This window comes from Brassica napus, chromosome C6 (genome assembly GCF_020379485.1).
Source record: "Brassica napus cultivar Da-Ae chromosome C6, Da-Ae, whole genome shotgun sequence".
In the NCBI taxonomy this organism is placed as follows: domain Eukaryota; kingdom Viridiplantae; phylum Streptophyta; class Magnoliopsida; order Brassicales; family Brassicaceae; genus Brassica; species Brassica napus.
The window spans coordinates 20,782,475-20,796,503 of record NC_063449.1 but is presented as its reverse complement, the minus strand read 5'-3'; the positions used below and the strand labels follow the sequence as shown (position 1 = coordinate 20,796,503).

Here is a 14,029-nt window from a genome sequence, read left to right as displayed (position 1 = left end):
TTTTGTAAATCAGCCGGTACGACCAGTGTTTAATTTTTTTTTTCTTTGAGCAACAAAGTCTTAATAGTCTTTGTTGTTTGGAACTACGTATAACATATCCTTATCTATGTTGGTCAAGTTTTATCATATGTACTTGTTGATTCGTGAAGCACGCTTCTTCTGCGAGTGGTCCCTCGATCATGGGGTTGGTTCAAAATGTTACTTTCTTCCTCAAGTTTTGTTTTCAAACGGATTGACCCCTTTAGTCTGTGTCGGCTCTTTATTCTCAATTTCCTATTTAAAACTAGGTTAGGTATTGACAGAGTGCAAAGCTCACTTTTAACATCAGATGTCCGATGACGACTCTACGAGGGCTGCCACCAGCGCCGGCTGAAACTCAGATTATGGTTTTTCTTTTATGAATTCAGAGAAGGGAATGAGGAAACATGCAGCGACCCGCTCCCGCGTCGCCGGACCGGGTTCGGAGCGAGTATTATGATAACGCTTCTACTCATTTTAGAAAACCCAACGTGTCCCATAACTGGTCCCAGGAGTCACAAATGCACTACCTTATGTGAAATACCAACCCGCCCATACCCATATACGTACTTCTTCTTATACTCCTGTGCACATGGAAATGGAACAGACGACATGAGTAAATGAGTTATTTAATGAAGCGATTCTAGACCAGTCTCCCGCATGACACTCTATACTACTCAATGAGGGAAAGAAGACTGACTAGCCACTTACAATCAAGCATGCATTCAATACAATATCGACATTACAATGCAGCCTAAAATGCTACACCAAACATTGCAAGAGATTAGTCATTGCTACAAATGGACTCAACTCAACTGTAAGTAACATAGACGCAAGGACCTATGTCTCGCTCACGGTCATCCCACCTCGTGTTGGCTTGCCCTGTGTACATTATATAACCGTCCCGAAGCTTCATATGTGACCACCCACTCGCAGACCGTTGGTCCTGTACGACACTGTCTGCCCCGGTCTTGATGATCACTTATGCCCCCACTCGGCATGACTCGATCCTATGCGCCCATTAACTTCATCCCTTTCGCGGTCTCATCACATATCTCTTTTTAGCCGCCACCCATTCTCTTTGTTTTAACATCACACATTCTCATTATCAATCTAATTCTCATGAACTCATTCATTAGACGTCACCCATTCTCGGTATCATATACAATACACTTCACATTCCGTAAAATCATCCATAACATTCATCTTTCATTTCAATCATTCATTCTCGTCTGATACCAATTGTAACTACAACTCTTCGTTCAATTCTTTTATCAACCTAGCGTTCACCAAACTAGCATCTCATGCAATCCCATCAACCATCCACACAAGTAATCAAGGAATAAGTCATTCACATCAACACAATGCAGTCCATTAATGTCCTTTAAATAATGTGAAAGTTCTTATGCAATAGTGAAAAGAGATTGATCTGGAGACAGATCTGGAGATCTGGAACAAGAGAACAAGAGATTGAGCAACGAACAATAACACACGACCAACACCACCACTCGTGGCACCAGCGAGGAGAGAGAGAGAGAGAGAGAGAGAGAGAGAGAGAGAGAGAGAGAGAGAGAGAGAGAGAGAGAGAGAGAGAGAGAGAGTAAGAGAGAAAAGGAAAAGATAAGCTTGACGGCTGAGGTTTCCTGGTCACTCTAGATCTTTGCAGGGCTTCGCTCTAGTTTCAAAATAGGAGAAAAGAAGAAGGAAGGCTCTCTATTTAAAAGTAAGGGAAAATTAGAAGATTGGGCAACTTTTAAGTTTGAATTAGAAATTTGGGCAAGCCCATGTTTTAATTAGGTTGTTGGGCAACCTAGTAGGAGAGAGAAGAAAAAGTGGACAGTTTAAACCTTTTTGCCCCACAATCTTGAGCTGAAATTCGAGGGACCAGGCTGTCTTTTGCCCAGAAAAACTTGCCTCAGGAATACCGACACACGCGCACCGGATGTGCGTGTAAGAGACGAATTGAATATTATATTATTTTAATTTCAGAAGGAAACATGGTATTGGGTTTCGTTTTTGGGCTATTTGACCCCAAAACTTGAAGGCCTTATATGTGATGATTTCTCGCGGGAAACAACGGCTCCAAGGTGGACGAATGGCCATTAATGACTGGTGACTTTGGAAAACATGTGTTTTACTTTAATTTATTAATTAAAAACAGGGCAACTATTAATTATTTAATACAAAAACGTACGAACCATATCTCTTTGCCTGTCTCCTTGTTGAGGAGTAAAAAAGGCTACCGAACAAGGGAACTTGAGGCAGCGAATTTTACACACAGAGGCATGAGCTGCATACGATATGGTGAGGGAGGAAAGGGTATGGCGGATGGTGGGTGTTCTGTATCTAGCATCGAAGGTAAATCATATATAAGCCGTACACCATTGCATTTATGACATTATAGTTATTGCTGAAATCATTTATTACAGATTTGAGGGTGTTCGGAATTCAGGTGTTTTTTGTGCTTTTGATTAGCACATTGAATTTTTAAATAAATTTATGTTTTATTTTTCGTAGGTGTTCACGATTCATACATCGTTGTAATCTCTGGACGGTGGATTATGTACGACACTGGTGACTGGGATTTTAAACTTGATAGCGACCGTATGGGGAGGGCTGTCTATGCGAAGTTGATAACTTCTGTTGAAGACTTGAAGCGGGCCATTATTGAGTCATACGGTCTAGTTGGAATGTCTGTTGCCGTTGAGATGTCATATTGGCTTGGTGAACACGGATCTTGTGCTGTTGGTGAAAGAGAAGCTTCTGTTCAAATTTCCAAAGATAAGAATTTCGACTTGTTTACTTCGGCACGTAAGGTGGACAAGTACATCAACGTATTTGTCACATTCAAAGAGGAAATAGATGGGAAAATCCATTTTCTGAGGCCAATGGGGAATCTTTTGAAGTCCAAAGAAGTTGCCAGCAGCAACGAAATGCAAGTTGGGAGTACGTCTGCTGATGTGCACACCCGGAATGAAGTTAATGACGGTGAGACTGATTTGACCGAAGATGAAATAATTCTGATGGGAGTTGCGGAAATTGAAGCAGTTTATGCCTCAAATGGTTTTGGGATGCGTGAAGTGGATGGAACTGCATGTGAAGTTCAGAATAAAGTGGAGACGACTGAAGATGCTGCGTTAGGGGAAGGCGAAGATGCCGACGATGAGGATTATGATTACAATTTATGGCATGATTTTGTTGGACGAAATTGCGAATGGGACGATGATAAGGATGAGGATGGAGGGGTAGGTGGTGGTGGTCGAACGAACGTAACATATGGAGGTGTACGTGGTGAGGTGGTGACTAAAACGAGGAGTGGACGAACTAATCCTTCTTCAAACAAAGGCAGTGGTTCATCTACAAACAAACAGCGTACCGCAAACCCACCATCAACTTTTGAAGATTACGTAGATGAGGGTAGAGATTACATAGGCTCATCTAGGATTTCGATGGAGAATATTGAAGAAGCAAGTAACAATTTAGGTGTCAAGTCAAGTGATCAAGTGGCCGACACTGAGAATCATTCAGATCCAAATCAAGAAGAGGACCCAAGTTTGGACAACAGCTCCCAAATGTTGGTTCTCCAGACTCCTCCAAAGCCGTTCAACATGCATACTCGGGAAGTTGACGACAGTGATGATTTCGTTGGGCAGGTCCCTCAATGTGTTTCGTCTAGACCGACACATGATACATCTGATGGAGAAGACGAGGATGACGACTTTGTCGAACCGGTACCTCAGTGTGTTTCGGGTGGTCAGACACATGAAACCCTGGTTGGAGAAGACGAGGATGACGACTTTATCGAACCGGTACCTCAGTCTCGAAGCCGTGAGGAAGACGCAAGAAGACGTCGTGAAAAGGATAAGGCTGATGACGAATCACTCATGAAATCCGTTAGAGCCGTTGAGCTATATGGATTTGAGGATGTAGAAGCTTCGTCTAACAACGAAGCAGTTAACGATTATATCGTCGATGATATTGACTTCACTCTAGCAGATGCTGATATGTACACTGGGAAGCTATTCAGTAGCAAGCAAGAATTCAAGATCAGTTTGCACATTTATGCCTTAAAGCAGGTGTTCAGGTTCGAGTTCCACAAACATGCGTTTAACTACGTCGCAGCGAAATGCATTGATAAAAACTGCAAATTTTATGTTATGGCTAAGCAATTGGGGGAATCTTCGACATATCAGGTGAGGAAGGCGCAACTGAAGCATGTCTGCACATCTGATGCTAAAGTGCAATATAAGAAACATGCGACGTCGAAAGTAATAGCTGCACTAATGAGATCGAAGTATGAAAGGCTCCAAGCTGGACCGCATCTGAATTACCCGAGATGCTCCGGAGTGAGTTCTTGTTTACGGCCACATATTGGAAATGTTGGAAAGCAAAAGAGTTAGCAACTGTGGCTGCACAAGGAACAGAAGAGAGCTCTTACAAGCTCCTGCCGAAATATTTTTATGTTGTAAAGTATGCAAATACTGGGTCCATTACTAATATCAAAACTGAAAAAGATGATAAGGGTCAGACAAGGTTTAAGTACGCGTTCATGGCGCTGAAAGCTTGCATTGACGGGTGGAAGCATCTACGGAAGGTTATTGTGGTGGATGGTACTCATATGTTTGGGAAGTACAAAGGGTGTTTACTAACTGCAAGTGGGCAAGATGCCAATTTTCAGGTATTCCCTATAGCGTTTGCTGTTGTAGACAATGAAACAAACGAGTCTTGGAGTTGGTTTTTTGAGAAGCTGACAGAGATCGTAGAAGATGGCTCCGATTTATCTATTGTGTCTGATAGAGCAAATCAAATATGTGTTGCTAAAGATAAGTGGTATCCTCTTTCACACCATGGGTGCTGCCTCGTACACCTACAGAGAAACGTCGACGCAAAATTCAAGAAAAGGAATCAGAAGCAAATGGTTGGCAGGGCAGCCGAGGTATTCAAGGTATCCCACTTTAAGAGACTTTACGCGGAGATCAAACTTACAGATAAGCGCTGTTGGGATTATCTTGAGAAGATCGATCCTAGACATTGGACAAGGTCACACTTTGAGGGCGAGCGGTACAATCTAATGAGCTCGAATATAGCTGAGTCTCTCAACAAAGCACTAGTTCCTGCGCGCGATTCCCCGATAATGGCGCTATTTGAGTTCATCAGACGCATGATTAGTCGTTGGTTTGTGAGTAGACAGCGAAAGATATCGAAAATGAGTGGTGAGATCCCCCCGGCTGTTGACGAGTTGATGGAGAACAATCTAGAAGACGCAAGAGCGTACGCTGTGATGCCTCTGTCTGCTTTTGAATTTGAGGTAAATCTAAAAACAACCGGCTTCGGGAGTTCTGTTAATTTGGAAACAAGGTCTTGCACATGTCTTGAATTCCAGAAAGTTGGAATACCATGTCGACCAGAAAGTTGGAATACCATGTCGACATGCCATTGCTGCGGCTATGTTTCGGGACTTGCAGCACTCAGAGTTCGTTGCAGACGCCTATCTAAAAAAGACATGGAATGAAACAACAAAGGGTGTTACACTCCCGGTTCCATATCCGCAAGATCTTTTCATACCTTCGGAGGTTAGTGACCTTATCATGTTACCACCAAAGACGAAGAGACCACCAGGACGTCCACCGACCAAGCGTAAACGTTTTGCAGGAGAAATACCGGTACGACCTAATCTCATCTGACTGTAGTCATGGATATTTTCTGAATAAAGGCTGTTATGTTTTTTTCAGGAGGGGCCGAAGAAGAAGAAACTAAACACATGTAGTCGATGTCATATCTCAGGTCACAACAAAAAGTCTTGTAAAGAACCGCTACAATGATGGGTTATGGATGGAGGAGATTTTATGTATTGTTGACAAGGGAGTTATTGTTTAGGTGTTTCCTAATAACACATCTATAATGCTATTTTGCGAACTGATGAGATATGGATTACGCAGTGCTTCTTCTTGAATTTATTAGATATGTATGGTTTTATTGTCATTCCTAAATATGGTGTTCATGTTTATGATTTGATGTAACTTGTTTATAACTTGAGGTGTACGATATCTGTGTAGCCAATCTAGCCGTTAGAAAGACATTTAAATACAATGTAGCCGTTGTATTGTGGTCCAATAATAATATAGCCGTTACAATCTCAATCTATTTAAGTATGACTGCTTGTGTCGTCTATATTTCAGATTTTTAGCGATTCTCTCTTTACTCTATTTTTATACTAAAGATGGGACTTGATTATAGCTATAGCCAGCCTTCCGAATCAGAGGACTATGGTGGGAATGACTCCAGCCACACAGAAGACCGTGAGGTTGAAGATCTTATTCGTCGGGACCAAGCTGAGCTAAATTACAATTATGCTGCGACGGTTCAGTACCCTCCGCAACCCGAGGTCGAATTTGGATTCCCGCAGACATGCTACTGTGGTGGTCGGCCTAAGCTAGCAACATCTCGCACTGTAAATGATCCAGGTAGAAGATACTACACGTGTGATTATGTTAATGATGGAGACTGTCATGTTCATAAATGGTGGGATGAGGCGGTTATGGAGGAGATGAGAGCCAGGGATACGCACACACTTCAATTGTCTGAAAAGGTAGATTATCTTACCTTTTGGAATGACTATGACCCACAACTTAACAAGTTTAAGGATCTCCAGAATGAGACTGAGCAGAAGCTGGTTAGGCTAGAGAAGATAGTGTCTGAGTTAGCTGAAAACAGAACAAGGTTAACCAATGGCTTCGAATACTTTGTTGGTGGAATGGTTATTATATTAGTTTTACTTGGGTTGGTGATCATATTCAAGTAACTCTTTATTTTGTAATGTAATAAATCGGATGAGTAATGAACTCTTGATGTGGTTTTTTGTAATGTGTCATTTTTTTATGATTCTACTAAAATTCTATGAACCAATAAACACGTTTGAAAAAAAAAATGGTGAATATATCCCTCTCAATATTATATTCTACTATTTAAGTAGAAATGCTTTTGAAGCAACTTACCGTTAGAAATGCTTTTGAAGTAAAATATAGCCGTTACAATCTTGCACTATTTAAGTAGAATTCAGAACACCCAACAATCTCTCTTCACAACACTCAACAATCTCTCTTCACCACACTCACCAGTACCACAAAATGACGGATCCTTACTATAAAGAGATGAAGCATCACAAAAGGGAGTATGACTGGGTGAGCAATTGTGTCTATGCCAATTACAAAATTCCAACGAAGTGTATCTGCGGTGGAGCTATCACCGTGGAAGCTGATGACAGAGGAAGAAACTATTACGTATGCAAAGATTTTAAGGTAATATTGGAGTTCACAATACTTAAATTTGCCTCCATTGTTAACGGAAATGGTATTGTTTTTAGCTAACAAATCTAATATATTTTCTTGTAGAACGATGGTTTGCACATCCGTCATGACTGCCTTACCGCCCTCGAGGAAGAGCTGGATTGCTTGAGAAGTCAGTATGCTGAGGAGGTGTCGCTCCGCCGTGAGCTGCAATTTGAACTTGCGCAAATGCGTGAGGAGATCAAAGAGCTTAAGCAATTAATTATGGTGGATCGCTGATCTTAGCATTTGTCGGATCTATTATGTAATTTTCGTACTCTTCTATCAAATTTGTACTCTTTATGTTAAGGTTAAGGGATTCTAAGGTTAATTTGTACTCTGTTATGTAATTTTATATTAAGGTTAATTTGTACTCTTCTATCAAATTTTAACTGTTTATCTCATAATGGGCCTATCCATATCCAATTAAGAAGCAAACCCATTTGAATTAATGTAGTTTCATAATGTGTACAAAAGTCATCATTATACACCCTCGGTTAGGGTGTACGAAGTCATCATTATACCCCTCGGTTACGTAAGCTTCATAACGTAGTTTGAAATTAGGGCAACCTTCTGACACGGAAAAGACATCTTCTTTATACATATTTGTACTAATGAATGTATGAACTTAAGGTATTCTCATCTCTCTCTTCGTTGGTGTACGAACACGCGTACACTTATGGTTTTAACACGCCAATAAATTTAAGTGAACTCTGTCTACGACAAGAAAGTTTCCTACTTCATTTCATATGGTCTAATCAGTCGGAGATTTAATTCTACCGAGGAGTCGCAACGATTTAATTCGCATGGTTTAAACCGAGGAGTAGTAATGGAACGCCGCGTCTGTTACCAAAAAATTAATTAATTATTTTCGTAATATATATACTACTCTGTTGTCATTTAATATCTTTTTCATCTTTCTAAACACATTCTCTGCAAACCTCTTTCTCTGCAAAACTCTTTCATTCCAAAAATGGTGTCTGATATCAGCCAGGGCAAAATGACCGTCGCAAAATACAAACGATTCTTTTACAGTTTGCCTATAGTCGGCGAACGCACCGAGCAGCAGTTGATCCTGTTGGCCAAGGCCGGTTTGAAGGAAGAGATCCGCGACGGTCTGGAAACTGAGGAGTTCGCCACACTCGAGGCCCTGTTCGAGGAGGCGGAGGAAGTCGAGGAGGGGTTAAAGGAAACACCTCCATCCAGCCCTCGCAAACGCCGCCGCACAAGCCCCGATCACCGCAGTAGCAAACGTGCTCGCAAGGCGGAGAGAAAAGGTGACCCGGAGGATGAGGGTTATGGATACCCCGGCGAAGAAGAGACGGGGTTAAAGGACGATGAAGAAGGTGACTACTGGGAGTGGATGCAGATGGACACGGACGTGGATGACGACGCTTCCGACTGGACCGACGACACATTGGGTTCTGGGCAGTTCAGGATGGACAACTACCCAGACAGCTCCGGCACCGACTCCAGCACCTCCGACTCCGACTAGGAACCTCCTCCTCTTTTAATATTATTAAATATTTTGAATTTTATTGTTTTTTGTAATTATGTTGATCTCTTTTTTTTTTGAACTCTTTATTATATTATATAATAAAATTTATGATTTCTGTTTATTATTGCTGTCTTTTTATGCATGTTTAATATTAGTAAAATTAGGAATTGCTAATTATACGAATACTGACGGTATACGAATACTAACGGTATTCGAATACTGACGGTATACGAATACTGACGGTATACGAATACTGACGGTGTACAAATACTGACGGTATTCGAATATTGACGGTATACGAATACTAACGGTATTCAAATACTGACGGTATACGAATACTCACGGTCTACGTATACTGACGGTATTCGAATACTTAAGGTCTACGTACACTGACGGTATTCGAATACTTAAGGTCTACGAATAATTCCATTAATTACTCACTTTTATTACTTAACATTCATAACTAGGGATGTCAAATGGACTGAAACCTATTAAGTCCAAATTAGATGGGCTAAAACCATGTGGACATGGACGTCCAATTTGGAATGGTTTATGGTTCTATTTGGAAGGGTCTGTTTTGGAATGGTCTTTTTTTGTGTTTGGACAATTTGGACTAGGTACAATTTGGACTTAAGATTAATGTCCAATAAACTGCTTTGTCCAAAGGACATACCCATTGGACATGGACAGCCCAATTGACATCTCTATTCATAATTCCATTAATATTTATCTTTACTCACTTTTCATTGATTAAACGGTATACAGATACTGAAGGTATACTAATACTGAAGGTATACGAGAGAAAACATATAACATTGACGAATACTTTAGGTCTACGAGAGAAAACAGATAACATTGACGAATACTTAAGGTATACGAATACTTAAGGTCTACGAATACTTAAGCTATACGATAGAAAACAGATAACATCGAGGATAACATAAATAAAGTCCTAGAGGATGTGAGAAATGTTGCAGCATATCCAAAATAGCCTGCAGTTTTTACAAGAACCTTCAAAATCGACTGTGTAATCATGGCCATAAAGGCAGCTTGGTGACTTGATTACCTCATCATCCGGAAATTTGAAAGATGCACCATATCTGTTCATGTATGGCGCTCCAAATGATATCAATCGCCACTCTAGATCAGCTCCCAGTCCAACTATCGCATCCGAGCGAAGGTCATAGTGATTAGCTTCGAACTGCTGAAACAGTTTACTGGCTTCCTTGTCATTGCCAATACACACGTTGAAAATGCCGACTGCTAAAGTTGATAAATCATGATTTGGGACATTTGGTTGCAATATTCTAATACATTTCTCAGGACCTACGATCAGTGCTGCATAGAGCCCTTCATAGTAGATAGCGTTTGTGTTGCCAGCTGTTACGCACTTGATGAAAAACTCTCGAAACTGACCACCAGTGCAGATTTGACATGTTGCAAAGGTGACCATTGGCTGAACATTACACTTCCTTAAGACGGAGGGTTCGTGGACAAGTGCATAACCGCGTTTCCCAGCCCGCAAAATACCACCAAGATAGTAGAATGAATCCGCTCCCACCATCTCTATTATTTTACACAAAATTTCTTCTGGAAGATTGGGGATGTTTAGAGATGCCATACTATTGAGTTCTGTTGGAGATGTTTATCAGAAGCATTGAATATGTATATATAGAATAAAGAAATAAACAAAGGAGTCTTATGAGTTACTAGGAAAGTTATTCTCCCCTCCCACATTTTGTACCTAACACACTCAGAGAGATAGTTATTGCAATCAATTTTTAAATTTTACACTAATACTTATTAAATGAAACAGTAAAAACACCAACTACTTCTGAAATTGTTTTCCTTTGAAACAAATAACTAACACACTATGGTGAGATCTTGCATGGATATTATACTCTAATAACCCTAAACCCTAAACATGCAACCCTAAACCCTAAACACTAAACCCTAAACCCTAAACCCTAAATATATAAGAAATACGATATAAAACCTTCAAAGATAAACTGATCTGTTTGAATTATAGTGTCTGGATGAATGAAAAGATACAATAACCGTTAACAATTCGGTTTAACAAACGAAATGAAGCAGGCAATATACACGTCTTCAACCATCGTTTTAAACTTTTGCGTTTCCAATAAATTCTTCATAGGTATCCATCGCGTATTTCTGACGGAATATGTCCACCTTTTTGTCATCGATCTGCCCCATATCCTCATAGGAGTATCCCGCTGCATGCATTTCCAGAAATTTGACCGCGCATGGTCCACAGTCGCCAGACCTTTCGTTGAAGTAAATATTGTCTGGACGCACCCATGAAAATGCTTGGTCTTCTTCAGGATGACTACTATCGGAAGGAGGCGAAAACGCAGCTAAGACATGAGGCAATGCGCGTAGAAGATAAGCCATGTGCTTGTTCACCTCATTATCGGACTCATTAAGGGGAATGTTGCAGTCCAAAATCTCCACTTGTCTGCATGTCAAGTTGATCACAAGACCAACCCAATGATCTTTTCCCCACATCATTGGGGCGTACACCCTGTCCACATCAACCAACAACACCTTCTTGTCATTCCGACGCGGCGTTTTTCCGGTGAAACTGAAACTGACAAGCCCTCCCCAGTTGAATCCCAATTTATCTGAGGCCTTCTCGAACTCTGCGAACTTTGATATGATGCCCGCAATACTGAAGTAGTCTACAAATCTGCACCTCCGACTCAGATAATTGCGTCCATGTCGCCTTACTAGCATACTAATTAGCACAGAAATGTGCTGAAAAATATGTACAAACCATTAGAAAAATATGTACAAACCACTTGAATAAAACGGATTAAGTTCTGATGAATGGAATACCTCGGTACTGACCCAATTTGTTGGCCGCGCCAACGACAGGAAGAACTTATTTGAGACATGGATCCCAATAACAATTTCGAATTCCCTGAAATTTGAGAACAAACCAAAAGTCAATATTAAACATTTGACAGTCCAAGAAATTTATACAGTATATCCAAACAACTTACTGTGCCGGTTTCTCGCGGAGAATTGACTGAAACTCTTGAAACTGCGCTTTCTCCAAGTCTGCTAAGGGCGTATATTTGGGTTTCTTGCAGCTTTGGAAAAGCTTCTTCAATCTCTTGTCTGGGGTGTACACTCCTCCAATCTTTGTTGAACGTCTCGGAATACGCTTCGTCTGGAGGTCATCTTTTTTGGTTGAGCTTATTGGAATACATTTCCCTTCTAGCTCTGCTTTTTTTAATGACCTAGTCAGATATCGACTCAGCTTCGAATTCCCAACGTCTGGTGTGCGACATTCAGTCATCGGATCATCCTCTGGCGGTGTCTTGTAATCTTCAGAATTTGTCGGTGACGCTTTACCACCTTGTTCCTCCGGCGGAAGGACGTAAGATTCAGGATGAGACCAAACGGTAAGCATCCTACAAGTGTTCTCCTGTGGATCTTTATAGACATTGTCACTCCGTGTCCCCTTTTCAACCTCTTCTGCTAACAAATTTAGCCCTGATATTGGAGACTCATCTCCCCCCTCGCCCTGACAACGTTCAGATATAGCTCATTCAAATACTTCGATTCAGATGTAGTTTAACATTAAAATACCTAATCAACATAATCTGTACACCTGGCAAAATTATCTGAACACTTGACTAACTAATATGAATACCTCTGATCTCTCACCTGAAAACTATCAAACAGATCAGTATACCTGACTACTTAAGCTGAACACCTCTTAAATTAACCTGAATACCAGACCAAACAAATGAGTATTCCTGTAAACCTCATAAATTAACATGAATACCTGAACTATTAACCAGAATACCAGACCAAACAAATCAGTATTCCTGTACACCTCAAAAATTAACCTGAATACCTTAACTAAATAACCTGAATACCTGACCAAACAAATCAGTATTCCTGTACACCTCACTAACTAAAACGAACAACTGATAATCTACGCTGAATACCTGGCCAAACCAAGCTGAACAGCAAAACATAATATATCTAGAGCCTATAAATTCATTGTTATAATCTATTTACCTCCAACGGTTCCGGGAGAGTCGGTTTTGCTGGCTTTGATACAATTTCTGGTCCAATCGGCGTTGAAACATCGACTTCTGGAATGTTTGCCGACTTCGAGAAAGAGGGGCCTTCGCCCGCCATTGAATCTACCTACACGTTGAATTTTCCTCAAAAAAGTTAGACCGGGATTCAGGCATTGTTTATCATTAAAAATTGTAGGAGCAGTTTGATTACCTTTTCCCAGAAGCGAGCATTTGGCGTACGGCCATCACAATGATTATCATGCATTCTCATCGTCTCATCGTCGCTAAACCCATCGCCGTTGTTCTTCTTGTGTTTCTTACTATCAGACCAAAATATTTCAGCTTCATCATTACCATCACCACTGAACGGACGTCGCTTCTTTGGACCTTCCATGCCGGTAGGGTCAGCGTGACTGTTGTCTCTGTTTGTTTTACCGGCTGCTGTGTTTTGCGGAACCGTGAACGAGCCTCCCCTATCATGATGCAACCAGTCAAAAATCTCGTTCCGCAATTTACCCAACTGCGTTTTCAGTTCAACTCGTATCCACTCTTTCAGCTCTTGCTCCTTATCTGATAAGTTTCCTGGTTCAGCCTGTTTACATATCCCACGACGAGGTCGAATAGGACGCTGAGGCGCCTGAGTCGAACTTCCAGGTTCATCACATGCTTTCCCAAACCGCCCAGACGGCTTTTGACACTTCTTTTTGACACCAACACCTTCAGCCTTTTCGGCTGGCTTCAGAGGTGGAAGGGATGAATCACCTCCTCTAAAGTCTGTTGCTTTGAACTCGTGCCCTTCCCGCATTCGACGAACTAAGTTATCTATTTGGGGATCGATTACTTCTTTCTTCCACTTTGGATCCCCACCTTCATCTGGGATTGAATACGTAACAATAACCTCAAACAAAGAACACAAACATTCATAAGTACACAAAGTTTGAGCGTCTTAACTTCTGTTTTGCAAATAAGATAGACAACAGCATTGTACCTCAGTTTGGGTTTCCACCAGAAGTATGTCTTCAAAATTCAGAAGTGCATTTGTTGAGTCGCATCCTTCTGGTTCTTGCAAGAAAGAAGTGGTTTTATTAGGTTCGGGAATTTTCTCAAGCAATGAGGGGATAGCTTTAAAA

The 14,029-nt window shown here is 41.0% G+C and overlaps 1 protein-coding gene across 1 annotated transcript; it reads right to left on the bottom strand.

The window, feature by feature from the left end:
- Positions 1–6,701: 6,701 nt before the first annotated feature.
- Positions 6,702–13,713, bottom strand: LOC125588786. Its single transcript, XM_048760593.1, has 5 exons — positions 13,111–13,713; positions 12,895–13,026; positions 11,865–12,391; positions 11,698–11,782; positions 6,702–11,616 (listed from the first exon to the last, which is right to left on the bottom strand). Exons 1-5 carry the CDS (start codon positions 13,702–13,704, stop codon positions 10,963–10,965), a joined length of 1,992 nt encoding a protein of 663 aa, XP_048616550.1. The 5' UTR covers positions 13,705–13,713; the 3' UTR covers positions 6,702–10,962.
- Positions 13,714–14,029: the final 316 nt, after the last annotated feature.

Bases quoted from the DNA above. Each gene is read 5' to 3' on its own strand.
- LOC125588786 (XM_048760593.1), bottom strand. From the start codon at position 13,704: ATGCGGGAAGGGCACGAGTTCAAAGCAACAGACTTTAGAGGAGGTGAT. The intron at 12,392-12,894 runs GTAAATAGATTA...GAACGTTGTCAG, and splicing joins CTCTCCCGGAACCGTTGGAG to GGCGAGGGGGGAGATGAGTC. The intron at 11,617-11,697 runs GTATTCCATTCA...CATATTTTTCAG, and splicing joins CAAATTGGGTCAGTACCGAG to CACATTTCTGTGCTAATTAG.